General features: G+C 35.8%; 1 protein-coding gene across 5 annotated transcripts; it reads left to right on the plus strand.

The window, feature by feature from the left end:
- Nucleotides 1-533: 533 nt before the first annotated feature.
- LOC134799974 (RILP-like protein homolog) lies at nt 534-27,302 on the plus strand. Of its 5 annotated transcripts, XM_063772403.1 has the most exons (9): nt 534-944; nt 7,265-7,382; nt 11,115-11,254; nt 17,650-17,724; nt 19,014-19,112; nt 22,233-22,414; nt 23,577-23,696; nt 26,398-26,484; nt 27,038-27,177. In XM_063772403.1, exons 1-8 carry the CDS (start codon nt 645-647, stop codon nt 26,474-26,476), a joined length of 1,113 nt encoding a protein of 370 aa, XP_063628473.1. In that variant the 5' UTR covers nt 534-644; the 3' UTR covers nt 26,477-26,484; nt 27,038-27,177. The 5 variants fall into 5 exon arrangements, with proteins under 5 accessions (XP_063628473.1, XP_063628472.1, XP_063628474.1 ...); XM_063772402.1 differs by lacking the exon at nt 26,398-26,484 and having other exon boundaries at nt 537-944; nt 27,038-27,302; XM_063772404.1 differs by lacking the exons at nt 19,014-19,112; nt 26,398-26,484 and having other exon boundaries at nt 537-944; nt 27,038-27,302.
- Nucleotides 27,303-27,464: the final 162 nt, after the last annotated feature.

The raw sequence follows: 27,464 nt of genomic DNA on the forward strand, positions 1-27,464 counted from the left end.
GTGATGAAGAACTACGTTAAATAAATAAAAATAAAAATAAACACTTTTTTTGCCAATAAGTAAGTAATTTTTCATCAGTGATTACGGCTTCCGAAATAAAATTCAAATATTTGAATGTACCTGGCTCTATTTAATACAAGTTTTGCTTTTTAATTGACTGTTTTTTTATTTTACATGTTTAATACCACATGCTATATTATTTTAAAATAATACTGGTCACGAAGGAAATTCAGGCATTGCCGTCGGTCATCGCCTCAGCTCATTAGTCTTGTAAGCATGAGTGAAAGAGATGTGCGTAGTTTGTCTCGCTTTTACAGCCGATGCACAGTAAATAATCATACATTAATAATTCTTAACGACTATTTATGATATTAGATTAAAAACTATCTATATAAAAATATAAAGAATCGATTTTTATTTAATACGTTATTGCATAGTAACTAGTTAAAACGCGTTATTAACCAGTTATAACGTTCCGTTACAACGTTATCAATTGTGTGTAACGGAACGGCGCCTCCCTACCATTGAGCAAAATTTGACATTTCAGTAATGATGGCGCATTTGCGAAAGGTGGATAGCTTTATGTGAATTATTCGGACGTTTACCTTTATGCGGTGCTGTGAAGTGAAAACAAGGTGATTTCGATGCCGTACCACAGGCGTTTTTCCGCCAAAATGACGGAGTTCGACGACGAAGTCACTGTAGTCGACGTATATGACCTGGCATCGGATATCGGGAAGGAATGCGAGATTATTATAGAGAAATACGGGGCTGACGCAGTGACAGCCTTGTTACCGAAGGTGATTAATGCCCTGGAGTTACTGGAGAATCTGGCGGTGAGGAATGAGAAGGAGAACCAGGCGCTACAGGAGCTGACGGCCAAGATTTCTCAGCTGGAAAATGACAAGATTGAGAAGGCTGAATACAGACAACGCTTTGAAAAGGTAGGTGTTAGAGGTCACTGCTAAGTAAATTGGTGATTGAATAGTGCGTGCAGCGGTCAGTAGCGAACGGTAGACGTTTCGTCACTTGCACTAGCTGCAGTTGCAAAAGTATAAGTACAGGAATAGAAGGCAATGGAAGCTAGTATTGCGCGACATTGACATCATCACCACGGTATAGTTGCGGACGATAATTGCCTTCAATTTGGTATAATAATGAGTTATGCATTGTACTGAACGGCATGAACAGTTTTTGTGATCTTAAATGTAGTTCTATGCTAGTGTGAAGGTTTGTTATGTTGTATTTGTTTACTGTGTTAACAAAACACAAGTGTGATCAATGGTTCTAGGTAAAGCAATTGCATTATTTACAACATTGAGTGTATTTAATAAAAAATCCATTGTATAATACAAAAAGCGGGTGACTTAAACAATTGGTTCTTGCCATCTGTAAATCAAATCAAACATTCAAAGTTGGGTGAAATGAGAAAGGTAAACTATAATAACTATATTTTTAAAAGTGATAAAAAAAAATCTGTTAAAAGATCTTTTTAACTGTTTTTTTTATGGTCATTTTTGATTGGATAGGTACTGGTTGATCAAATGATCATTTTAAATCAGATTTTTACAACAGACAGTATATTTTCCTTATCATCAGCAAAATTTTCTCTTTGTCTTTTATTTTTATTTAAGTATTTAGACAATTTCTTTCATAGTTATACTTTCTTAATGAAATGAGTTATCTTAACATTTATTAATTTGGTTAATGTGATCACAATGCAACCATTTTATCCTAACAGCTTACAATTGTATATGATTGAATTAAAGAAATAATGCTTAAACCACCTGTCAAACTATAGGTACTGTTTATGAAGCATCTACAATATTATCTAGCACTTCCCCATACAAGCAAATTTAATGAAGATTTGCAAGTAGAAGATTATATTTTTCTGTCACTTCACAATTTACATCCATGTGAAAATGCACAGAAAAATAATCACCTATTTGAAAGGTTGAATAAAGATAGGTGATACCTATATTATATTAAATAAATGCTTTTGTATGGGAATGTGCATGCAATGGTCCTTAAGCTCAATTAAAATTAATGCTGGACATAGAATATTCGTTTGTATAACATGTCACAGATCAAATCTGAGTTAATTTTATGGAAAACTTCAAAAAATAAAAGCTTCAAAACTTCAACATTTATTCAGCAAATAGGCCACAAGGGCACATTTTATAAAATACAACTAACTGCAACTACCAATTCAATCTAACATATTACAATTAAATGTCAAAACAAATCTCTTAATGTCAAATTACATAAAAAAAACTATAATAATAATATTTAAAAAATACAGATTCAAAAACAAAAAAAAAACTATTATATTTAGAGGTGTATATGTCTCTAGGTGTCGAGTAAGGAGGAACAAGATTAAGAATACGAGACAATCTTTGCTCGGAAGTCTAAGTCTCATATCAGTTTTAGAAAGGTAAATATTCTTAAGGCATATACAGAGTTGTGTAATCTATCAACTTTCACTCCATGCACTGTCAATAATATATGCAAACAAATATTTGTATGATTACATCTGTATCACTAATCATAATTAGGAAATTATAAAACTCATTCTGGTGGATTTGTCCAAAAACACTTGATACTGGGTCTACCGCCAGCATGAACTATTTTGCAACTTGGACAATAAAAACTATTATAAAAAATTTATGGGTTTATTTGCCCAAATGCTACTTAAGAGTTCTTCTTATATTTAGGACTCAAAAAAACCCAATTTACGAATTAAAGGAATTTTTAGGTAAGGTAGTGGAAAAAAGGTTTATGAATGTTCCACCACTGATACTGACTTCAACTTTAAGGAATTTATTATATGTAAATGTAGTAGCACCTGAGGAACCATTTATAAAAAAAGTGGTTGTAAATGTTTCTAGAGACATTATTCATCAGTGAAAGTTACTATTTTTTTTAATACAGTTATAAATGGTTAGTTATAGATGACATGATTAATTTGAATAATACATATTTTATATAATATGTAATAACTTTTTGCATAATAAGTATTGAATAATGTGATAATAACTTGCTACTTGATTAAATTAAGGCACAACATTATCTATGAATCATGGTTTTCTAATTAACAAATTAATCTTCTGAGGTAAATTAGTGATAACTATGATATCAATTTAATTCATACAACTTTACAAATGAGCAACAATTAATTCCTTAACATTGGGTTATCAAATGCTCTAAAATTCAGAACCGTGTGCGGTGTAGGTATACTTTATTAAGTTTGTTTAGTGAGTAAATTAAACAGAATGTACAAGCAATAATTATCATAAGATGTACCTTGGCTTAGGTGTTTTAAAGATATATTAATGACAATTTGTCAATAAATAAGATTTCATTGAAATTATCTATTACATAATTTATGATTTAATTAATAACATTAGGTTTCTTTAATTAGTTGAAGGAATAACCACAATAAATTCATAGTAGTATGTTTAAAACCGAGGTAATCCTGCCTTGTCTATTTGTCAGTCACACATTTGTTCGTAATGATTTAGACCCCTGTCTATACCGGTAATAGTCCCTACTATTACCGGTATCAATACACCTTATAAAACAAAGTCCCTCGCCGCGCCGCATCTGTCTGTTTGTGTTTGTTTGTATGTTCGCAATAAACTCAAAAACTCCTGGACGGATTTTCATGCGGTTTTCACCTATCAATAGAGTGATTTTTGAGGAAGGTTTAGGCGTATAATTTGTTAACCCGTGCGAAGCCGGGGCAGGTCGCTAGTAGGTAGTAGGTAGGGTAACTAAAAATCAAAATATTGTCTTGCCTTTTTTATAAATCTTTGATATTCTAACGCGGTATTTAACTAAGAACAATGACTTTTAACTATCATGTTAATATAGGTATATGAAAAGAATACTGATAATTGATCCTGGATTTAGATAAACCCTGTTTATTGGATGCTTAAAAGATAAATTCATAGATATTTTTATTACAAACAGAACAGCTGTGAGTTTACTCTGTCTAATCCCTAATACTGCCATAACAATAACTGCCGGCTGTTACTGGGTACTTTAATAGCTTCAACTCAATTGAATGATTGGGTATAATGGCATAATAAGCCTGCCTTTATGACAGATTGACATTACTCTTGTAACCTACCCAGGTAAGCTGCGATACTTTACCACTGAAAGGAAGAGATAATTAGATAAAATTACTTCTGAAAGTTACCTAGAATTATCTTATTTTATTTACTAGTATTATTAACTCAGTCGGCCAGGGATCACTAAATTCTTGTAAAACTACCTAAGCTTAAAATCCACTGCAGGTTAATTTAAAAAATTACAAGGTACCGAAGTGTCGAGCTAATTTCGTCTGGACGGAACTTAATTATAACGAGAGCGGTGTTGGGTCAAAACAGCGAAGGTTACGATATTCGGGGTTTACGTCATCACTTTGCGACTTTTTTGTTCTTGTGTGATAAAAGATCATTGACGTTATCAAATCTTAGACACATTGATTTACGTAAAAATATAAGTTAGATTAAAAGATTAACGGCGTTATTCATAAACCTCTGTCAAATTTGTCGTTGATAATCTTTTTAATCCCATCCGTCATTTTCACGCTTCTGTTTGGTTAGTAAAAGAAGTTTACTATTTTTTTTTAATGGGGTTAAACCTTGTCAAATTAGCCCTGTCCCTTTGCCTATCACGTACCTATTGTAGATAAGTAACCCTTTAATTTACACACGTACGCACGTACGTTATTTCCATAGAAACTAAAACGAGCCACTTTTTATAAGTTTCATACAACTTGAACCATTTTATTGCTCGTTGTCTGGCTGTAGAAATTTCTTTATACTTCACTTTCCTGCTGGGGATGCCCTTTAAAGGTCACGATAGCATTGCATTCATAATGTTAATAAATTAAATTAAAATTAAATTAAATATCATTAATACCATGACTAAGTATGAAATGGTATGGTAATAAATATACCTACACTTAATAAATAATGAATAAAAATATTATATTCATGAACAACGCTAACCCAGACACATTGAAAGTGTTATTTTTTTAACCATTGGACCTATGTATGTAGGTATCTCATAACTTACACATAGGTAGTTTTTTTTCATTGTCAATAACTACGTCACTAGCGCCACGGCATACCAGCCGTAACTTCCATCGTTGCATTACAACACCTGTTTTTCCTCTTTTACTTGCAAAAAACACTAATCTACAACACAACCTGTTCGGCCGATTTAAAAGACCGTAACAACATTCTACGGACGGAATCATACGCCGTTTTAACTTAACCATTCATTTTGCATAATGTTACCGAAACAGTGAAGGTCATTCAGACATGCACATAAATAAAGTTATAAAGCTATTCATCTTAATATTCTATTATCTTACTTTAGATCAGAGTTTGTGATGTAGCAAGAAGAACATTGTGTGATTTTATCACAATTTTTTTGCGATGAATTTTTCAGCTCCGAGCTTTGCCTATGTGAATAATGACAACGACAACAATTAGGATGTTTATTATACGAATAACTCTTAGTACTAACGCCCACACTGTTAACTGTTAAAAAGGCACAAGGTCCACCGATGGACATTTAAGAGTGCTGCTGTTTGTACAAGTAAATTTGAAAGTCGGTATAATCGGTCGAAAGGCTTTTCCTAGATTTCGGCCCCATTCGCTTTCCACCTCCCTTTTTACCCCAAGGGGATGAAAAGTATCCTGTTTTATGTCTGTCTTGTAAAGTTATACATATACATTTGTTTTACCTTAACTTAATGTTTCTTTATGGGTGTGAAAATCATTCCACTTGGCAATGAGAGCAAATCGTTGCGACCTGAAGCCAGTTTAGCGAACCTTTAGTGTCATCATCATCTATTTTAATGATGAATGTTTGCAAATGTTAATATGTTTCAGTGTTTTGTTTGTAAACAATGATTACACTTTCAGCTAAATAGATACTTTTCAAGACTTGTATAAATTATAATAATTAACATACAAAACCTATTGACTTAGCGATATTACCTATAGTATAGTAGCTAGGTATAAATGGTATAAATCTGTGTCTAAATTTAAAATAACAACTCCTGACACAATTATATCAGCGCCATCTGACAATTAAATTCTATCTTGGAACTATCGATGGTGTATTGCTAATGCTTTACAGAAAACCGCAATTATATCGGTCGATTCGTTTTTTAGATTATTAGGAACATAGGTATATTAGGCAAACCTCTACTCACTAGGCATTAAATATTTTCTTTCCGTCGTGGATAATAAAACAGTTCTCTAAGCATAGTTAATTCACAGGTAATATACAAATCCATGCATGCAATACTGTCTCATTCAACGTCTATGATGTGATACATATCATGTGTGAAAAACATGCAATAAATACAGCGAAAGTCAATTACTAACATGCTATCGGGTACAATAATTGTATGGTAACGTTTAATGTTATTTGCATTTAATATGTGTGGATTATTTTTAGATTACGCTTAGGTATTGATTTGTTATGTTATGAGTAGATTACCTAAGGTTTCGAGTATAAAAAACAATATTATTATAATAAATAAACGAATAAACGATGTTTGATTATGAAAACAAAGAATTGTTTGTAGTGTAGGTTGTTGACAGAGGGTAATTGATGTCATTATTGGAAACGCAAGTTATTTGCAATGTATTGTCACGGATTTATACGGATTGTAATTTACATAATTATTAAACTTTACGCTTTATTGTGACAAATAAAAGTACCCAGTAAGTGTAATACACAACACAGGTAATTTAAAAAAAAATAATTAAATTCTAATTATATTCTAGGTCAAACACCAATTGCCTGCTGTCCTTGACCAATATTTCGTGCGTATAATACCTTGTGCACCGATAAACTTATCAATGCACCGAGGTCTTACGTGAATAGGGAATATAACGCAAAACTCTGCGTAGAGGGCGTCACTAGGTCTATCACATGGCCTACCATGAAACACGACAATCGAAAGTTCGGTTTCTGCCTCACTCTTGTCTATTCGATCGATAGAGAGGCAGATAAAGGAATTTCGATTTTCGCGTTTCGCGGTAGGCCACCTGTAAACAAACCGCCTTGATGCATCAATGTCATAGTGAAAACTTGTCAAAAAACTGTTTAAGGTTTAGTATGTATAAGTTTATGGTTTACTAAACAAATTAGTGCTGCACTCTGGCGGTAGAACATTGCAGTAATTTTAGTATTTAACTACCATTGCCATTGAAAATTGTTCCTTTTGCCCCAGGAAATAGAAGCGATAGAGGAGCAATGGCGGACGGAGTCCGCGGACCTCGTGACGGCCGTGTCTCGGCTCCAGGATGAGAATAAGAGGCTCAGGCGGACTATCAATGCTCCTGGCGATGGTAAGTCGATTCATATTAACGGTCTCCTAGCCTAGTTGGTAGTACCCTGCCTACGAAGCAGGAGGTCCCGGGTTCGAATCCTGGTAAGGGCATTTATTTGTGTGTTCATCACAAATATTTGTTCCTGAGTTATGGATGTTTTCTATGTATATACATATTTATATATTTGTGTATATTATATATATATCGTCGTCTAGTACCCACAACACAAGCCTTATTGAGCTTACTGTGGGACTAGGTCGATCTGTGTAAAAATTGTCTTATAATATTTTATTTATATTAAACTCCAGTATAGTACCTATTCTATACTAGTCCAGTGTAGTAATTCGTTTTTAAACGACTTTGTATGTATCATTTATTTTAACATGCAGATACGTCTGCGAGCGATATTCCAAATTTGATATTAAAGGAAAAAATGGAAAAATTACGCTTCCGGCAGGACTTGAACCCGCAACCTCCGCAATCCGTGCGCTAGCTCTCCCAATTGAATGTATTAATTGTGTATTGTTTGTATGTATGTTCACTGATTCATCTTTGTATGATTAGTTGATTACTTGGAGACTATTAGACCGATTACGAAATTATTTTTGTTTGAAGGGATGCTTTCTAGCTGATCTCTCTATCAAATCAGTATCTGATGACGGTAATTGACAGGATCCTGCAGAAATCCTCAAATTTTATAGGCATACCTACAGTACTACAATACAGCAATTGTTAAAGTATGCGTGCGAACTAAACCTGTCGATGAAGACCATAAAATGATGGCATTTAATACAGTGAAGTCGGTTATTTTTTTCGATAAAGACCACGTTTTAAAAAGCCATTGAATAGTTAACGCAAAACCTAATAATGAACAGTCACGTTTGCAAGAAGTCGTTACAACCATCTTTAAGATTTAGATTATCGGCATCTTTATGAACAACAAAAGGCCTTAGAAATGCGTTTTCCTTGTCTGTATAATCCTAGATAGGTAGTCACTGTAGTCAGGTTTCTTGAGACTGGTAATTAAGAAAGGTGAACTGAAGGGCTTTTTTATTACCTAATACTCGCAATCTTTTCTTATAGTGTATTGTATAGGTCTAAGATAGTGATTCTATAACGTGGTCATTATCATTATCATGTCTTTGTTGTTTTCTTTAAATGTGGCATCACTGATATGAAATGGATTAGCAGAACTCGAAAAACGTAGTAATATTAAACCATCCAATTCAATAGCAGCATGTATTAAGTTCTTTCATATATCGCCATCTGTGACTCCGATACCACTTGGGGGTTGTGCACAAATCACGCGAGGTGTTTTCGGCTACTTTTTGACCCCCCCTTGGTGATATTTCGTGAGGTTTTTAGCTACTCCCCCCTACCCCACAAAACCTCACGTGTATTTTTTTTGGTTTTTTTTCATTCGACCTATTTTTAAGATACAGATCGTAAACTAGATTCGCTATTTTGAAATGCGAAGTAAAGATTTATGTTTAACGAAACCGAGAAAACGTATATGTGATAGGTATTTTTTCTTAGTTTCGCTCACTGTAGAAAAATACACGTGGGGTCTCCTTATACCCCCCTCCCCTTGTCCTGATTTTTTTTCCTGTCCCTGTCCTGACAGTGACAAATTTGAATGAGATAGAATTACGTTACGACCTACTTCCTTCAATTCTCAGGTGTCCCATCTCCTACAATACATAGTCCATGCTACAGCGACTTTCTTAAGTTAAAAATATACCTTGTCGGAAGCGTGTCCATTATCTTTCAGTTACGTGGTCGCATTGGTAATAGTTTCAACATTCATAGATTTCGCGTCGGTCATTGACGCCTGTGGATACAAAGCCATAAAACGAGGAACTAAGACGGCCTACTTTTATCTATTTACTATAATGACCATCCAGCGCACCAACCTGTAGCAATAACATTACTTCTGCTTAACCTCCTGATGAGACAATGTACATAACAATGTACATATTCGTGCAATCTAATTTGAACCTTTCATGAACCAAATAAAGTAGCATTTCTTTTGTTTCGTTGCTTTTTAAAACAAACGAAATTCGCTCTAATTTACTTATTGAATAAGGTTCAAATTAAAAATTCGATAACTTTACATGGTGGGTCTTACGAGGTTTAAACGCGCCACCTGCGTTGCCAATCCAGTCTAGCCTTGATTATTCGCCAATATGAACCTTATTGTTGACAATGAAAGTCCATAATCGCGTTTTTCCAAGTAATAACCTTGAGAATAACCCTACACCTATTACACTACCTCAATTTTAAACAGGCATATGTCGTAAAAGTTGCTAAACACTATATGACTTTCTATAAATACGCCAGTGTTACCACGCGTCCATTATGGTAATTATTACTAAATAGAATTTGTGATGTTATCAGTGTTAAAATTTAGTTAGCGAATGATTACTTAATGATACGATGAGTAAATCCACGTGGAGAGAATGTCATGCTCTAGCGCCGGTAGATTTGCTCAACGGAGTAACTGTACATAATTGCCGAGTTAATTCCTGTGACACGAAAGAAAACTTACTAAAGAGCATGTGTTGGAGCAAGAGCGATGATCAAATACTTATGAGATGATATACGACATCTAAGTTGATTTTTATTTGCACATGTTTGATAAAGCTGTTGCCATAGCCTACTTAAGGTGACAGTCCATTTCCAACAACAGCTGCACTATTGTTGCGACGTTACTGTCATGCATTGTCTTGTCATTCATTTTACTATGGGAATTGACAATAACATCGACATGTCGGAGCAGTAGTGCAGCTGCGGTCAGAAATGGAATGTTACCTTTAATCTGACGGAAACTGAAGCTAGCCCAGTATTCTGCGTTTATTCATGTACTTTCTCAGAAAGACGCCTCGCCTCTCTTCTCATAGTCTGTTTAAAGTAGTCGTAATTAATTCATTCATCATTGCACAGCCCTTCGTATGTCTCCCTCTCTAACCGAGGCACACAAGCCCAGACTTAGGGCTTTTAGGCAAGTCTAAATAGGGTATTTCACAATGTTTTATGAATGGTATCAATCGATCAGGTTTGTTTTGAAGTTCAAATATCTATATGGGACCCATTGTCTTAAAGCAATACAAAAGTGACAAATGATGGTCAAAGTCTGGCACCCGCACTTGACTGACGAAGCCCTTCTAAAGGGGCCCTCTGATTAACAGTCCGCCGGACGGTATCGGCTTGTCAGTTAGAACAAAATTTTGACATTTCCGAACAACCCTTAACAAAATGGCAATACATGTAATGGCTCCTCTACACGATGGGCCAACGCCGGCCAATCCAAGGGACGCAGCCATGCGGTAGAATGAGATAGCAATAAGCCAACCGACACCAATACCCCCTCTACACGTTGTCCCAACATATTGAACCAATAGGTTGGGCCAACGTGTAGAGGAGCCATAACGTTAGAGGCCGTTTCGATGTATGGAAAACAAGGAAATTGCGATTTTGTCGTTGAAATATTGCGTTTATGTATACATATTGTTGGTATACGATATTTTTTTAAATAAAATGTAAGGAATCGAATGGTACCATTATTCTTACTCTATTAGGAAGTTGAAAAAAAATTTTTTTTTGAACCAGGTCTTGTATTTTTTTATTATTCCCGTATATTTTTTATGTTTCCAATTTATTGTGATAAATTGCTCATTTTCTATATATTTAACTAGATATAGTTATACAATTCAACATGGTCTACAACCCTATTGGGTCATATTTGTGCAGGCACCAGCGCCCCTCCCTCCCCCGCCCGCGAGCACGACCAGGAAGTCCTGTCCCGACTGAGCAGCACCGCAGAGAAGCAGCGAGCCACGCTGCGCCAGCAGGAGTCGCAACTGCAGGAAAAACAGCTGATCATTGAAAGTGTAAGTCCATTTTTAACATAACAGGGTATCGCAACCTTTTTCGCGTGATAAATGATCTTTCATGCGCACCGTGCTTCGCTACGCCCCTTGGGAGGAAATTTACTGGTTGAGAACTACAGCGTAGCAAGCCACAAAATATTGTACCTATCTACTTTCTAATGTAAAAAAACATTGAGCTAGAGTTAGTCTCGAAAATAATGGAATCGGGTGTGTTTTGATTTACTTTATTAAATGGATAAATATTTTGTGGCTTGCACCGGCGAAAGGATCTTCTTACTTTAGAAAATTGTCTTCAGAGGCGGGTAAATCAATTGGTTTACCAAGTGGTACCAGCCATCGTTTATTCGGATGGTAAACATCATCCTTTGACTTGGTTAGGTACCCCTTTTTAGAGCCCTGTAGTAAAAGCCCTTGTAACGTTGAGCTAATTTAGTTATCCAAACATTATGATTATGCTCCGTAATACTTATAACATATTCACCTGTAATGTATAATGTCTAGTAAGTATTGTAGATATGTATTGGTTGGTTTAAATACTTAAACAACAATTAACAAGTATAAATATGCTTTTAATTAAGAAAACTCTAATGCTTATTATCAACATAGCCTTTTTGAAGCTACGGTAGATATCAATAACAAATTAGAACACACAAATTAGACGCGACCAAAAGATTTATCTTAACGGTTGAGTTAACCATATAGATTATACCATTTCCACACAAAAAGACAATAAAATATCCCGTCTGTTCTGTTTCTAACAGGTTGGGAAAATTGAATTGGAAAAAATTACGTTGTTATGGTGACTGTCGAAGTAAATACCTATTTCTAACTTTCATTTCTAAGTCAACATAGGATCTGATAATACAATGTTGAAAAAATATAAAACACAAAAATCTTGTTTCACCAGCGATGACATTTTTAAGTTACTAAGTCTAGATGAGACATGAGACAGATTCTAACCTAGATCTGCTAATAGTGCTCATACGACGATAAATAAATCAAAATAACAATTTATTCTTGTCAGACTAGCTATGACGGTAGAGATGCCGGATAAGTGACCGGTCGATCGTCTCCAGATGTTCTCCGCTCCGTTTCCGATCCGATAAATCAGCTGTCTTGGACATTTGTTATGCACGCTCTTCGTTGTTCGGGGAATAAGACTGTTTCCTATATATAGTATAGATAAATTAAATTGTTCATGAAAACTTTACGGAAGCATACAAAAAATATCAAACAAATGTTTTAGCGCGTTCAATTGTTTTAAATCAACAAACTGTCATTTGAATGAGGTGGCTTAGGGTCGGTTGCACCAAACCGTCTGTCACCGTTTTAGCGTTCGCAAAATTTTATTGTATGGAAAGTTCCATAGTTCTCTGCTGCTTGACGTTGATCAGCCTGTTAATTGTGGTTGGTGCAACTGGCCCTTAATTGTGATTGTGACATCAGTGACATCACCGTCGTCTTCGTTTTTTATACCAACTTAGTAGTAATGAAAGTTAAGACTGTTAAGAGCTGGGGTATAACCACGAACCACTTTGTCTATTTGACTATCTATCGGTTGGGCATATTCGAGTGATACCTACCTAGAGGCAACTAGACGAAACTTCAATTTCAGACGTAGGCAGCACATAGGTGTAACTATACACTACTTGTGTGTTTTTCAGAAAAATCGTGGATTAGGTATTGTTGCTCTAAATTGTTGTATGATCTATACCTACATAAAAAAAACTGTAGGATACATTTATTCATGGTCTAATAAAACATGGTCTTCTATTCCCAGAGTGACACAGGCCTACGTCACAATAACATGGCCGCTATATATAGCGCTATCGCATATTATCATATAGCGCTGTCGCATGATGACGTAGGCTTGTGTCAGTTAGGTGACCTAGAAAAAACGGGAATAAAGTACCAGGCGGAGTATATTATTATACCATGCATTTATTCATTATGTCATACGAGGAAAGAGGGTAGCTTTGAAGGGATATGCGGAGGGGTCGAGGTCCGGTTTCCGTTACGTCAAATGATCGATGAATTCTTGTTATTCGTCCTTCCTGTTCATCAAAAAATTGTTTCAACAAGTTTAAAAACATATTTTTAAGAAAAAATATTTTTTATACAAGCCTTTGCATTTTTATACAGTTATTAAAATATATATTAATTAGACTACCTGCTACTCAACAAGACGATACCAATGAATCCAAATTCGATTAAGTAGTAGTAGAGTAAATTTTAACTCGATACTTGACATCAACTTTCTTACATTGAAAAGACAAATAATGCAGTATTTGCCGGGGAATTCTTAAGTAAATAAAACTTAAACTTTGCTTCAACAATATCATTGTTTATTCACAGATAACTTCTATAAGGAAATGCTCCTGTTTATTTACACTAAGTAAATAGCTCTTCGTTTGCTACTGCAATTGTTTTTAAAATTGGGTTATGAAAATAATACCAACTATTCGAACTAAACTAAAAGTTGTTACTTTTGTTACTAATGCTTAACAAACTTAAGTAACATTGTAGCCCGTCTCTTTTTAACTTAGAAGCTATTATTATGTATTGCAAGTATAATCACAATCACAATTATTTCTCTAGCATGAGAATCCTTGCGTCACATCCACATCATGTCCCAATGCGTCATGATAAACACTGTCTCGTCTCGGCTCTTCGTATTACCTGCCTTTACGACACCTTAAAGCTATTTCGGGCAGATTACTATTAACCAATCAAGTCATAAACATGTATACACATTCACGCCTTATTGCAATGACATAAGGTGTAAAGCTGTATATTTGTTTATGACCGTACATAAAGATATATATTGCCTGAAAGGTTTAGGGCGCCACTTGATTGCTTGGAGCGTAGGTGACATTTACAAAGTTCGTATTTTTTTACTCGCCGAAATACAGCTCTATTTCAAACGGCAGAAGGGTCCATTTTGACTATAGTCATAGCGTCATATGAGGTTTTGTTAGTTTTTAGTATGTATGTGTTCAGAGATTGCCTGTAAATACGTTTTTGTAAGCTTTAATGTGGTCTCATGATAACCGCAGTATTTTGTAACTTTCTCCGGTATGTTTAGTTTGATATTTTATTATTTCTTTGTACCTAGTTGCACTTATTTTCTGATGTTGGGTTCAAAGTTAATGCCCCTTTAAGCTTCGTGGATTTGCGTAGACAATGCTTATAAAATCTAAGTAAATTTAAATATGTATGCAATTGTTGAATCGTCTTTATTTATGAATACGTCACAAACTATAAAATAAGGTATGAGATCATTATTAGTCAGAGCGTTTTCTTTGAGTCACCTGACAAACACGTTAACATAGAAAAAACATAAGTAAATTTTCCGAAACTGCACACACAGAGGAAGCAGTTTAGCTAGATACTAAATATAGATGTTATTCTTTGTACATTCCTGTAACATACGTCATAATAATACGTTAAAAATACTAGGCACACTAACACACACGTACCCTAACGCCTTGACAATAGAGGCGTGTTCAGATATTTGTGAGCGCCTTTACCGCTCCGATATATCTGATGGCGACTGTGACCTTTGACCTTTTCTAACATGTCACTGTCAGCCCAGCCCTCTGATCTCGCCATGTTACAATATCCCAGAATTTCAACATAATAACAACAATAATTGTATCAGTTGATATACCCTATATTCCGGTGTCACGACAGCCTGCGCCCCGATACCTATTGAATTACCCTAACCGCATGACTCATTGTATGCCTCATGCCATGTTTGATTTAGACGGCGCGCGAACTCCATTCGATTTTAGTTACATTGCGGACCGTTGGTTACGTCCAATTCAACCGACCGATCAAAACCCGCAATGGTATGAAACTCGTATGCGAGTTCTCGCGCCGTCTAAATCAGCCCTTAGTGTCTGGTCTGGCTGTCTGGCGCGGGTTGGCTACGAACAACATACATATATGTATGTATGTAACGATGTGTCTCCCCTGTTTTAATGTTTATGAGTTTTGGTTACGCTTGACGACCTTCAAACCTTCAAGAAAAGAGCGTACTTCCATCTTAAACTCCTGAGTCTAAATGTACATTACAATGTACATATTCATGCAATCTAATTTGAACTTTTCATGAACCTATTAAAGTAGCATTTCTTATTAAAACAAACGAAATTTGTTCCAATTTACGTATAGAACAAGGTTCAAATTAAAAATTGAAAAACTTTCTATGGTGGGTCTTACGAGGTAAAAAGCCGGCAACGCATTTGCAACCTCTGGTGTTGCATTGGCAATGGTAATTGCTTACCATCAGGCGATTCGTCTGCTCGTTTGCCTCCTATATCATAAAAAAAAATCCTTTAAATCTTCAGTCTAACGTCATCAACTCATCATAGAAATAATTAAATCAATTTTCAACTTTTATATAAGCATAGGGAGCATTCCACGGGCTGTCCCGTACAAACGCATTCTATTTCCTGTGTTGCGACTTTTTTTCGGCATTGAAAGAAGGTGATTATTTATCTGTGCATATGTTTGACCATTTGTCATAGAAAAGGAAACTCTTATACCTGCAAACCTTCAGAAAATTCGCGTTTGTACGGGACAAACGGTAGACAATTTCATGGAATGTCCCAGGTACTTACATAATATAGTGTTCCGTATTGATACGACAGTTTGAAGTTCGATTTTACATTAATCATGTTTACAACATGGTTTCCGTCAATGTCAAGGAATGACATTATTTATCAATAATCTACTAACGCAAAGATCTAAAGAATATACCGACAAATCTTATCGGAAACATTAGGAAATCATGTGACGTTCGTCAATAGGTAGTAAAAGTCTTAATGCTATTCTGTATCACAGGAAAGCTCTAGAGACCTTTGTTTTTATCTAAATTCTCTAATTTTAATCCTTTTTGTACAAAGCATTTTTTGTTTATTATGCACAAGTGCTGCGAGATGCATGTACATAATGTTTAATGCATAATTATGTATAACATGCCTGTAGATATCTGTATGATGTAGAAGAAAATATATATTTTCGAACTAAGGGTTATTTGATGTATTAATTCATCAAATAGAATAAATCACTCATCAGAGAAAATCTCATGAAAAATAAATATACAAAAGTGAGATTGATCGTAGGAAATCAGCACAGAATAGACAATAAGCAATTAAGAGCTCGCTAATCTGTCCGGCAACGCCTGTATCATTCACGGTGTTCGATTCTAAACTCTATTACCGCGTAGTAAGGTTCAGAATAAACAGTAAAATGGGCAAATAAAGCCCGATGATCAGGTTACACGAAGCGACAGAGATTAACACAATGACTGGCTGATTGTCGCTAACAATCTCATACTTTCGTGTAAATGGAGCTTTGTTCTGAATTTAGAGTGCGCCATTTAGGTTTTTTTTTTAAATAACTGCTGCGTTTCTCACATGAAAATCTTCCGGGAATAGGTGACAAACGTTCATTTTGCCTATCTCAATTTCAGATATTTTCTTAAAAGCGCCAGATGCCACTTAAAGCGTCGGTTTTTAAATTCATTACATAGAAGCACGAAATATTAAAATTATCAAATTATATACACGGTGTCGTGTTCGATACCGATCAAACGAAAGGCAACTACTGACAAGGGGTCATATGTATAATAAACGGCCAATGTGACCCCATGTATGTTAAGCGAATATTTCTCCGAAACCATTAATTTTTGCTAAACATACATGGAGGTCATATTTCATATCGCTAGCTCTTCGGGTCCTCTGTCATTGGCCTTCGTTTCATCAGTGCCTACTGAAAATTCCAATAATTATAACAATGTTTAAATCTCAACTTTGAAACTGACAGTTCTGGGCTATCAATATGCCGCCAGCAGCATATTGTTAATTAACAACTAAATTGAATTTATGAATCAGTAATACCGTGAATTTAAATGCGACGTTATCGAGTGTCACGTTGTTTCAATATTCATGTGCTAATTTTGTCATTGATTGATATTTACAGTTGAATGTCGTCCATTTAACATAACAGAAAAAAGTATAAATTAATGCAAATTGAATTATTTTGTTAAATAGGAATAAACATAGCAGAAAGTGTTTATGAAATTATCATATCTGTATATTTATTAAAACAACTTATCAAAGGTACTCAAGGCCCCACCGAATTATTATCATTAAGCTGTTTGGCATTATCTTATCTTTCGATATAGAAAAATGTTTTCCGCACACACATTTCAACGTCGAACAATACCTTATCAATTTATCTTTATACCAACCAGTACATATCAACAATATCAATACCTACATTCATCGTTGGTATATCTTTATATAATCACGTGTAACTCTATAAACTATTTGTATCGAATAGTTTTTGAAGAGTTTCTCAAAATGGCAATTTTGGATACTTTGCAGTTGTCGCATAAGATTGAACAGTTGTCGCAAGTCAGTCGAGATCTCCGAAGGAAACATAAGCAGATACAAAATCAGGTAACCATTGTCAATAGACCGTCCTACTTTCCACTTTTCGATTGGTATCTTTAGCACGAACTGATCTTTTATTTTCGACTCGCCAAGGAGAGGCAAAAGGAATTTAGAGATGAAATCATCATATTTAGAACTTTAAAATATAATTTTCATACGATTTTTGACAAATGTCGTATGTTATCTATGAAACCTCGTTCGATACTGAGATACGAGTAAGCTGTAGTTGATGTTGCTGCTGTATGTACTTACGGCGTTATGTTTTGTGATAACTGGGTTGTCAAACATCAGCGCTTTACAACCTAATCATAGGTGTTCAGCGCCATCTATAATATTTTCACTACTTTTACTATATGAGTCCTAGCAGTCCTTTGCGTATGTTTATCAAAGAGTCATGTTGTTTATCAACCGACATTTGGCTGACTTATGTGTTACCTATTTTATGTTGAGTTTACGATTGCTTGTTTTGAATTCTAATTGTCAAATGCGGGTCTTAGCAAAACATCAACATGCTACGTGCTACTTACACGAGTGTAAATGTATGTTGTGAAAACATTAGTATTGTATGCGACCAATCGTAGTTTCGTCCATTAGTTTACCTTTACCTTGAAGTGCTAAATTCCTTTAACTTCTCCAAATTCACTAACTAATCTGGTATCCATTTAATAGTATTATCGCTACCCATTTCCCGAAAATCTAATCTTACATCTTTGACCGTCAACGTTAAATGTACAAGTGATTTGATCCACGGTAGCTAGTAATTAAGGTCACTAAACTTTTTTGACTTTTGCTTTTATTGTGTACCTGTGAATTTTAGACAGATTCAGTACAAAGTACGAACAAATACTGAACAACTAGGCGTACTGAATGGTAGGTACATAATATCATTGATGTTACATATTTAGACAACTATACTACGAGTGAAGAAGCTGCACCGCTAACTTTACGGTTAACAGCAGGGAGCCAATCGTCGAACATCGAAAATAGAAACTTATTTATTTGCCTGCCATTCGAGTTATAGGTTATAGGGAGGCAAATAGACCCCCTGTTGACTACATGGTGCCTAACAGAATTTCGTCCAGCTATAAAACAAATATTCTATAAATATTTTATATTCTTCGCAATATGTTTTACTCAACTCCGTACGTCTGTATAGTTCAGTAACGTTAGCAAATTAGTCTTAAGGTTACGCATTGAGTCTATGATCGTAATTAACTCATATTTTACGCATGAACGCGGACGGTCAAAGGATCATTAATATCCATGTACATGCATTAACCATCCCGACCTTCTAGCTCCGTCTAGTGTGCGAGGAGCGATCGGAGCTCAACGCGATAGTGCAAGCCCAACAGCGGGACATCACGGCCCTCCAGCAGGCCGACGCACAGAACAAGGTTAGTTCCATTTACGACCTTAACTTTGGGTGGTAAGGCTTCATTTTAATTGGGTCTTTTAGTCTCTATAGCTCAGTTGGCGGAATTTGTACCTTATTTAATATTCAAGAAGGTTTAATTAGCTATGCCCGATGGACCGAAAGGTAACCGAATTACGGAGAGAATGAGCTTGTTCCATTTACGACCTTAAGTTAGGGTGGTAAGGCTTCATTTTAATTTGGTGATTTAGACTCAATAGCTTAGTTAACAGCCCGTTGCCGGAATTTGTACCTTATTTATTATTCAAGAAGGTTTTATTAGCAATGCCCGAGGAACCGAAAGGTAACCGAATTATTGAGATGAGTGTTCGTGTGTTGTTCTTACGGATTAGTGATTATTTTCTTTATACTTATTACAACTCTGTTACTGTAGTGTTAAGGTCTAATTTGTTTGTCTGTGTGTTTGCGTGCAATTGTGCGTATGAATTAAATCTCGATTAATGCATGCTTGGAAATCTTCAGTTTAGATAACTTACCTTAAAACGATATTGCCGAATTTGTTGATGTTTGTTAGCTATATACTTGCTTCCTTTGTGCCGAATGGTTATACTATTTAATGGGGTTTACAATTATTTGTGTTAAATACATTACTTTTGGCAAATAAAATGTCTTAATACCATAAATACACGAAATGAATACAGCAAAGAAAAGATGCCTTTGTACAGCCTATCCTGTGCCATAAATTTGTGTTTTGTGTTTTGTACAATAAAGAGTTTATACATACATACATACATACAAAGAATATACGAGTATACTTAACTTCTTTGTATCATAATGTCGATTTGTCTATTTATGTTTAGTAGTAATATTTCATTTAGAATATAATAGGGTATTATACTGTATTTAAAATAAATTATTTTACACCATGCATGAAATAAAGCACCAGATAATTATTAGAAAAACACAGATAGGAGTTATTTTTAAACACAAGCTCTATTTAATAAATCGGATAGAAATATAAAAAGTAGGTGAGTTGACCGTAACGTCACGATGTAATGTTTCATATAAATTCCATATTAGCAAATCGTTTTGACAGTTCTAACTGTAAAAGTAACTGATTTGACTAGTAGGAAAATACCCTATTGAATTGAAATCGTTTGTTGTTTAATATAAAATAAAAAACTTAACCTATGTTTGACCTTTTTGTGAATGTTTTGAAAACATATACTTGCACGTTTAAATAAATCTTCAGCCTTCAGTTTATTATATGAGTTCTGGAACATCTGTCAGGTGTTTTTAAAGTACTTGGTAGCTAGATTTTGAAGCGAGGCGTAAATGTGTCGTTTATGCTTCCGATGTAGCCCACAAGATGGCAGAACCTACTATGCACAAGGAAACGTACCGACGAGAACGGTAGATGGTAGCACTTGCTTTGGCAATGTATATGTGCACATATGTTTCCTATTTAGGCCACAAGATGGCAGACCCTCCGACGCGCACGGTTCCTATAAGTATTAATGTCCTTATATCAATATCCAACATGTCATTATGCTGTCATCAATACCAACCTGTGGTCGGTGGTCGGCCGCTGATCTAAGATCCATGTAAACTGCTATATGTAACACTATATACTCATTGTTTAGGGGAGACAGGGTAAGGCGGGTTAGGGGGCAAGGCGGTAAAACGATGGTATTCATACTTAGTCAGCGGAGTGGCGTACATTAAAGTCGGAACTTCTAAGCATGACGATGACTGGCTGGAGAACCTTAAGCGGAAAAGTCTTCGTCGTGCTCTATCACCCCCTGCGGACTCGCGTTTTGTGTGCGATCGTTGTGGCAAGAAATGCCGCGCTGCTATAGGACTTTATCCATCCACGGCATAAACACACAAGAGCCGCAACAAACATCTACAACAGATGATGTGGCCAATGATGAATTATGTGCATTTAAAAAGTTATTTAATTGTTTACCTTGTTTATAACTTGTTTCGGCGCCATACTACACGTATAGTTGAATTTTTTTAAGCTATGAGAGCTCATAGTCCTAAACGGTGCTCATACGGTGGTTATGCCTAGCGCTGCAGATTTGTTATGCTGTACGTAATTACGATAGTGTTAGATAAGCCTCTGTAAACAACTGCATATGGAAAACAATGAAAAAACGCTGCAAAACAGGTATTGGTAATCATCGGACGTTGATAACAATTGTTTGATCTCATTGGGCCTTTGTTTGGTTGATTTTCTTAAGGTTTAGTTTTGATTTGTTTCAGGATTTTTTAAACATCGAGTAATTTAATTTAATTGTCATTCATAACACTGCGACTGTTTACATAAAACTTTTGCATGCAATAATCTCAATGTCTCAATCATTAGGTGTCGTTGCGGCCAATTCCGCCTGCGGGGAACTACGGACACGAGCGTATTTTTCTTATTTTTTTCAACCGTGGGTCATAGAGCTCACCTACTTTCGACTGTTGAAATAAATGCAATAGTTTCTTTGTCGATTTGTTTTATTTAAGAAAAAGCGCTCATGTACGGAATTTTCCATAAACGGATTTGGTCACATTGACCTGTACTTATTATTATCTTCAGCAGAACTAACAATCTGAAACTTGACTATACGTTTTTTTTTGTACATTTTGGTTACTAGAACCTAAACATAAATGATGGTAAATAAATATGTATATTTCTTATAAAATTGTAGCTTGATTAGTTGATTTGATACTATTTAGTCAAAACGTGTCAGCAGTAAGTAAGGGAGAAACATTTATCGGAAAATTAACTAAAAAACTTCATTCCAGCCAATGTGCAGTGTCGAATTTTATAAAAGTGTAATCGCAGTTTCCTAAAAAAGGGGTCGTTAGAAAGCGAGATAGAGTTAGACCAAGAAAAGTCTGCAGCGATTTTGATAGCCCACGCAGTGAAAGTGTTATTTTTAAACGTCAAACTTCTATGAAATTATGACGTATAAATAACACTTGCACTGCGTGGGTTATTAAAATCGCTGCAGACTTTTCTTGGTCTAACTCTAAACAGGAATTCAGGATACATTCCTTGTTATAAAACTCTCTCTGGTCTCTCTCTTTGTTATAAACGTCTCAAATTCAGCAACCTTTATTCAACTCGTATATCATTTCGTTTCAGAAGTGCGCGTCATGCGGCGCCGTGTCCCCGGACGGTCCTGACGACGAAGACCAGTCCGCCAAGCCCACGTTCAGCGTGCGCGAGCTGCGAGCCATACTCCACGAGCGCAACGAGCTCAAGCTGAAGCTGGGACGGGCGGAGGAACAGCTGCAGGCGCTGCAGGCGGAGGTGCCGTCGGAGAGGTATCTTATCTTATCTTATTGTTTTCGGGGGCCCTTGCGGATACACTTCGACTCATAGGGATCTTTTGTGCAATTACCCCCTTGAAAAGATGCGTCAACTACTCAAGAGCTTTTCCCCACCATATCCATGTGCCGGATGATAGAGCTCATGTCGGAGAGGTAAATACAATACTAAACTAAATCTGCACTGCCAAATTGTACTGGTAACCATGGCAACTCCAGGTTTAAGTGGGTTGGTGGAATGGTGCAAGTGGCGCTTAAAGTATGAAAAAATCTGCATAAGAATAAAACCGGCCAAGTGCGAGTCGGACTCGCGCACGAAGAATTCCGTACCATTTGTTGTATAGGAGCCCCACTTAAATATTTATTTTATTCTGTTTATTATAGTACTTATTTGTTGTTATAGCGGCAACAGGAATACATCATCTGTGAAAATTTCAACTATCTAGACTGAAACTATCACGGTTCATGAGATACAGCCTTATGATAGACAGACAGACGGACGGACAGCGGAGTCTTAGTAATAGTAATAGGGTCCCGTTTTTACTCTTTGGGTACGGAACCCTACAAAGTACAAACAAATGATAAATAGTACATTATTGTCGAGGCTGGGAAGTAGCTACTTGCAGGCTGAGGATTCATTTTAAACGGACGACCTTGGGAGTCCGTTTAATTAAATCCGAAGCCAGCAAGTAGCCTTCCAGCCGAGTCATATATAGTGCTTTTCTCAAAAATGGTGCAAGAAATATAAATATCATAGAATTTTTTTACAAAAGCAACGTTCTTACGTATATATTTTTACAGAAAAAAGCCCTTGCCGCCTTTTTAACTTTTTTAATAAAAAAATAGAAGTGTATTTTTCTGCCAAAATCGAGACTGCAATATTTTTAACTTTTTAATTTTTGACTGACCATAAACTACGCGCTTCGCGACCTATTTTTTAGACGGCAAAGGCGACTTTGCTGTCCATTTTTGAGAAAAGATAGTTTATTAATTTTATTATTCAAGTAGGCATATTACAATGCGCTTATGAACGTCAAATAAAGCTACTCCGGCATAACCCTAATGATGTTATAAGTTGATCATTTTTGCCATGTAAAATCTAAGTGTGCACTATAAGGTGTTACGCTAGCACATGCTGAATAAAACTTGTCCATTACAGCAGTTCAGACACATCACCGTCCGCATCGGCGACGGCGTGCGACGACGCGCCCGTACAGGGCCCGCTGCCGTGCGAGCCCGACGACGCGCCGTGGAAGAGGCACAGCGGCATCAGGAAGTTGTGAGTAACTTTAATGCTATTGTCAACTCTATACGGTCAGAATAAGATTCAGATTATGTGGGAATTCGAAGAATGCTAGTGATGCGATGTCGATAACGTAGTAACGGTAACGTTAAAAACGATTATTTTAACGGTAACTTAGTTATTTATAGATTAAGTCGGTAAAGAGTGAATGTCAAAAATTACAAATACAGTTTTTTTTGTTTAACTTGGAAGAGTGTCCCACTGCTAGGCAATGGCCTCCCTATAAAAGTTTTTAATAATGAATTAAGTTAGAATAAATATTTTACCGTACATTTACAAGAATCGCGCTCTGAGAATTCCTACATAAGTAGATTACCTACATAAATTACAAAAGTAGATTTAAGTGAATTGGCATTGCTAAGCAGGAAGTATTTAAAAACAAGACCGAAGTGATCCCATAAGTGTTCCGTGAACAAAGTTTTGTACGGAACGCTAAAAATGCTTGAATAGGTGAATAATTGATTACTGGTGTTGTTACACAGATTTGGAGTGGACAGATAACGCAACGCTTTTACTTGCATGGCATTCAAATTATAAGTTTTAATTTCCTTATTTGTTTGCATGTTAACATCGAATAAAATTAAGAAGTTTAACTTATAAAAAATAATGTAATATTAACCGAACTGTGTTACAGTAGGAACATTGCACTGCAAAATATTGCATTGCACTGGACTTTACAACAAATACCGGAAGGCGTGGCAGGTAAACTTGCGGTATCTATCACTCGAAATCTGTATCAATTTCCATTTTGTGTTTAATATTTTATAATAATATTTGGAGTATTTGGAAAAGGTTTCAGGAAATGTATTACTAATGAATGGGGAATATTTTGATGTTTTTCACAATAATGCTGTGTTTTCGTATTTCAGCATGTTTATATGTAATATGTGACATTTCATGTATGTTGTAACTTGCTATGTTCTTTCTCTTCCTCATATCACATTGGATACATAGCTATAGGTACTTACTTGCATACATTTTTACATGTACCTATACATAGTTACAATCTAAAAACTCACATTAATATTTTAACATTTAAACAAAACTACTGTATTTAAAAGGTATTGTCAAATTGATTAATGAATTTACAAAATAACGTACACAATAGTTTTATTTAAATGATTTATTACAAATTAATAATCGTTTTTCTTAAATCATACGATAGCCAAAAACCCACTGCGGCACATTCTACGTTACGCTCAGAATAAACAATTAGTCAAGGTCTAGCTATTATGCTTCGATAACGGTAGGTATAAATATATCAATTTCATGCCCGTATATATTTTTAAGTGTTTTAGTTAGAAACCGTTTCGTATTTCTTAACGTTATTAACTTCGTTACTTTGATCATTCAAATACTGATATTTCGTTGTCTTGAATACTTGATAATAACAACGTCATAACATTTATACAGTAACTTAAGAAAACAGGTTCCCGATTTTGATATTGTTACTTTGATTTGTGCTGTGAAAAAGCTACAATAGAATAACAATACTTATATATTTTTTAATTTAATACATACCGTTACTGTAAAGGTATTGTTATAGTGAAATTGATACATTTAGCATTCGTGCGTAGAATGGTCCGCATTTGCTTCTTTCTTTCTTTTTGTCACGAATATCTAAGTGACTTACTCTTGATTGTACATACTTTTTAATATAACGTTTTCAAGCACGTAAACTGTGGGATTGGTTTGTCATACAATTTCATCGGGCATTTGGTTCTGGTACTTTTTTCAGTATACTATTTAGACTATTTGGGTATTTTAAAGGCATGATAATTATAATTGTTTGGTTTTCAAAATTATTCAAGTTATTTTAGGTGAATCGAATGAAAAATGGCACCAGGGCCGAAAGAGATCGCAATGCCACGGATCCATCGTAACACGGCGCACGGTCGCATGGTATTCTGATACCTATTGCACTTGAGTCAAATGCTTATTTCGCTTGACCACTTCCCTATTCCCTTGTTTATATACCTTTTTTTTATTTTTTTTTATTTAGTTGATTTCTAAGCTAAACATCATGGAAAGCACAGTATGTCTACAAAGCTAAGGCATATATTGCATTGTAAAAACAATCAGTACTTTTACGTCTTAGTTTTGCGGGCCTGAAGAAAAATCAATTTTATGTCTTGTCAGCTAAAGTATAAGTTTCGTTGTCAAAAATATCAGTCATTTGCACTAGCAATGATAGCAAAGAGCACTGAACATCTGACTCTTGAGATTTGTCTAATTACTTGTGTGCATGAAAATGATAACTTGTTGGCATTTCAATCTGATGTTAGGAATGTGAAGCATCAATGTCACATTGAAATGCACGTATTGTGATTTACTAAACATGCCTGCATACGCAGTATACATTTACAACATTTCAAACGTTTTAACATTCAAAATGCACGAATATGAAAAATGCCTGTTTACTAACGGCATTATGATGAAATAAAGGAAGTTACTTACATAAATAACAAACTGTGTTACATATTTCGATATTTTTGATACTCAACATCAGATGCTAAAATCTACTTTCACAACAAACAAAAATAATAAACTGTGTTACATTTAACATCTGTTACTATTCATTTTTTTCTTTACATTTTCTCTAACACACATTTTAACCCTCTCGCCGTACCAGCACATTTTTTTTTAATAAACCCTCCTGACAAAGTGGTTGTGCAAGGTTTTGGTTGGCGCTGACGACGAAGGACGTGGGACGCCGGTCGCCGCCGCCGAGGATCTCTTTCGGCCCTTGGTACTGAGGACTGAGGTATGACGGGTGTGACAACTGACAGGGATGTACGCGTGTAAGCTATTTCTATATTATTGGTAGGGTCAATCTATTTAATTATTTCTAGTTATTGGTATTTGTTAAAACGGCGTTAATGACTAGATAACATTGCCAGAAGATGCCTTATTACCTTTATAGTTTGATTCGTTCTCAGTGTTTAACGGGTTTTGAGTTTAAAGAGTGTTGAGATTTAGTTATTTAGCCTTCCACGTTATATTAACTACCTCAGGTGTCTTATTTTATGTTTTCTTTTATATGTTTATTTTTATTAATAGCAGAGCCTTTAAGTCTATTTTAAAATTTTAGATATACATATGATTAATAGATTCTGTGAGAGACAATATGAAAAGGAAGAATGTGAGCTAACTGAAAACCTTGAGCTAAGAAGGGAAAGCTAGGGAATAACGTGTGATAATGGGATAAGAAAAAACGATCGATACCATGACATCAAGCTTAACTTGTGTATGTATCTATGTCTTTTCATAGATGTTGACGTTTAAAGGCTCGTGCTTAAAGTATGTTCATTTTCCAGTTTTCGCAAGCTCTTTGCTGAGTCTGACATCGCCGTGGGGCTCCCGCGGCGCTCGCTGTCTTCCCTCGCGAGCAAGATATCCGCCGCTCCCGGCGCTGCCGCCGCCTCCACGTAGGCACTCCGACCCCAACACCTCCACCGCCGTCCCCGCCGCCGCCGCCAAGCACAAGCCCAAGTCGCGCCGCCACTCCGACATCAACAACCCCCGCGCCAAGCTCGACCTGCGTCAGGAGCTGCTCAACCTCAACCTCAACAACCAGGAGGTCGACAGCTGGCTCGGCAACAAGTTCGACGAGAAGGACGAGGACTACCTGGACAGGCTCGGCCACGATATCCCTCTACAGAGATCTCTTTCCCTCGACGGCGGCAAAGAAATCTTCAACTACCTCGAAACTTTAGGCTCCGACTGGTCGGTGGGTAGTTCTTC

Source organism: Cydia splendana, chromosome 19, assembly GCF_910591565.1.
Source record: "Cydia splendana chromosome 19, ilCydSple1.2, whole genome shotgun sequence".
NCBI classification, from domain to species: domain Eukaryota; kingdom Metazoa; phylum Arthropoda; class Insecta; order Lepidoptera; family Tortricidae; genus Cydia; species Cydia splendana.

Bases quoted from the DNA above. Each gene is read 5' to 3' on its own strand.
- LOC134799974 (XM_063772402.1), top strand. From the start codon at position 645: ATGCCGTACCACAGGCGTTTTTCCGCCAAAATGACGGAGTTCGACGAC. The intron at 17,725-19,013 runs GTAACCATTGTC...CCGACCTTCTAG, and splicing joins ATAAGCAGATACAAAATCAG to CTCCGTCTAGTGTGCGAGGA. The intron at 22,415-23,576 runs GTATCTTATCTT...TGTCCATTACAG, and splicing joins GCGGAGGTGCCGTCGGAGAG to CAGTTCAGACACATCACCGT.